This window comes from Malaclemys terrapin, chromosome 4 (assembly GCF_027887155.1).
Source record: "Malaclemys terrapin pileata isolate rMalTer1 chromosome 4, rMalTer1.hap1, whole genome shotgun sequence".
Taxonomy (NCBI): Eukaryota; Metazoa; Chordata; order Testudines; family Emydidae; genus Malaclemys; species Malaclemys terrapin.
The window spans coordinates 59,162,278-59,164,497 of NC_071508.1; the positions used below are offsets into that span (position 1 = coordinate 59,162,278).

General features: G+C 35.9%; 1 protein-coding gene across 1 annotated transcript; it reads right to left on the reverse strand.

Annotated features, from left to right (window-relative positions):
• Positions 1–866: 866 nt before the first annotated feature.
• Positions 867–1,762, reverse strand: PTH (parathyroid hormone). The gene is made up of 2 exons (XM_054027492.1): positions 1,677–1,762; positions 867–1,289 (listed from the first exon to the last, which is right to left on the reverse strand). Exons 1-2 carry the CDS (start codon positions 1,760–1,762, stop codon positions 1,001–1,003), a joined length of 375 nt encoding a protein of 124 aa, XP_053883467.1. The 3' UTR covers positions 867–1,000.
• Positions 1,763–2,220: the final 458 nt, after the last annotated feature.

Below are 2,220 nucleotides of genomic sequence, written 5' to 3' on the forward strand. Positions count from 1 at the left end.
CATGGGGCCTACGATAACTTACAGACAATTTAGAGAGTGAATAATTTACAGACAAGAGGGAGATGAAAATATTGTGTACGATTTTGGTTTTAATTTTAATTGTCTGACCCATACCTCACTCCCACTTTGTGTTACCTAACCTCACACCTAGATGCATGCCACTACATCGCCTTTTATTGTTTATGTTATAGATCCTATCCTTTTGGCCTTTGTTGGGTAATTAAACCTTTCCCCTATTTTAATATTATATTTAACCCTTGATTTTTCTATTTTTTATAGAATTAGTTTTAATTCTAGCCCTTTCCTTTTAATAATTTATAATCTTTGTTTTTCCTATGTTTATATTTTACCTTACTTTTTAATATTTTTTAAATTAAAGTCCTCTTTTTTTATTTTTATATGTAACTAACACTTCCCAAATCTTGGCTTGATCTTGTAAATGAATGTGACTTAACTTTATGCATTGTGAGTAGTGGATCAATGGGACTGGTCACTGTGTGTAGAGTGAAGCACATGTTTCAGTCCCTATAGAACTGGTGGTGCCCTTTTTATTATGGGGTCAGATTCTGCTGTCCTCACTTAGGTTGATTAGTAAATTATTCTGTGAGGATTCCATTGGGTTAAGGTACTATTCAATGTGAGTAAGAGTGGTAGAACCTGGCCTTAAATTATTTTAACTCTGCCTTTTTTGTAACTATTTATATTTAAACCTCCTGCTTTTTTGGTTTTTTAAACATACATTATTTTTTTAAACAAACGAAATAAATGGGACCCATTAGCGATTGAATTAGATATTCAAAAATTATCAACATTTGAGATGGTGGGTAGGGACAATCTCTTAATTTATGTTTGTAAAGGACCTAGCTGAATGGAGCTTCAGTCTTGGTTGGGGCCTCTAGAAACTAATGTAATACAAATAATAAATAATAATAAAATGCCCTAGTTGCTCGGTGACTTACAGACATGTGCTTACTTGGACAGATACAATGCTATGCCTCTTTCACTGGGACTTTGTTTTGAAGAGGATGTTGTCCATGTAAGCTTTGTCCAGAACAATAGGTTTCTTCTGCATTGCTGCCTGCAAATGCTCAGGGAGCAGCCTACGACTTCTGATCTCTCCCAGAACAATATCATCCTTCTTTCGGGGCCTCTGGGTTCTAGCATCCACCAGTGCCTCGGGGGCACTGTGCACATCCTGCAGTTTCAGCTGAAGCCAATCCTGTCTCTCCACAGTGTGCAGGTGCTCCCCAAGATTGTGCATCAGTTGCATCTCACTCACTGACCTCTTCCTGTATGAAGGGTGAACAAAGTAACAATCTCACAATGGCCTTTCCTTGAATTCTTGATCTCCACTAAAGCCCAAGTTTGGGAACTTTTGGGAGGCAGTGCAAACACATTTATTCAACCTGGATTTTTACCCAGGGGATATACTGTCTGCTGGTGAGAGGGGAAGTAGTGATATTTAATTGGTGGTGGATTTATTAGAGGGAGGAGGGTTAGAAGAAGGAAATGGTCTAGTTTTGTGCCAATATTGTTTGGCCGCTGGCATTGTTTATTTTAATTCTTGTACTTGATGCCAGATTTCAGATGATGATAGGCACGTAATCATCAAGATGAAAGTAAAGATATTAGTAAAAATATCCCCAAATTCAAAAAATGTATAGCAATATACTTACGTCGCTGGTTTTCCATCAGATTTTGCAAAGAAACAAATTGCATATACAACGACTGCAGTCTTAGCCATATCTTTGACAGAAATCATGTTAACTGTAAGGATAAAAGGAAGGAAATTTGTAAATCTATATTTCAAATAATTTCAAAACAATTAAACTAGGGGAACAGTTAGGGTTAGGTACAGAGAAAAGTGTTGAACATGTGTATAGTCAGAAAAGAGATTGTGTAAAAATGTCTTTCACATGTAGTGGTTACAACAAGGAATTTAGGTATCATAAGAACTGGATTATATTCCTAATTTTTATAATGACTTGCAGTATAATCTTGGGCAAGTCTCTAAACCGCAGTATGCCTCAGTTACCCCATATTACCATGGGCATAATAATACCCACCATTTTGATATCTTTGGATGCAAAGCAGTGTTTAGTTGCAAAGTATTATTATTTATTATTAATTTCTGTCTCATGGAGATATTTGTAAAGATCCTTGAAATACCTGTATACAGCTATGTAAATTGCAAAGTATTACATTTTGTCTGCTTCTTTT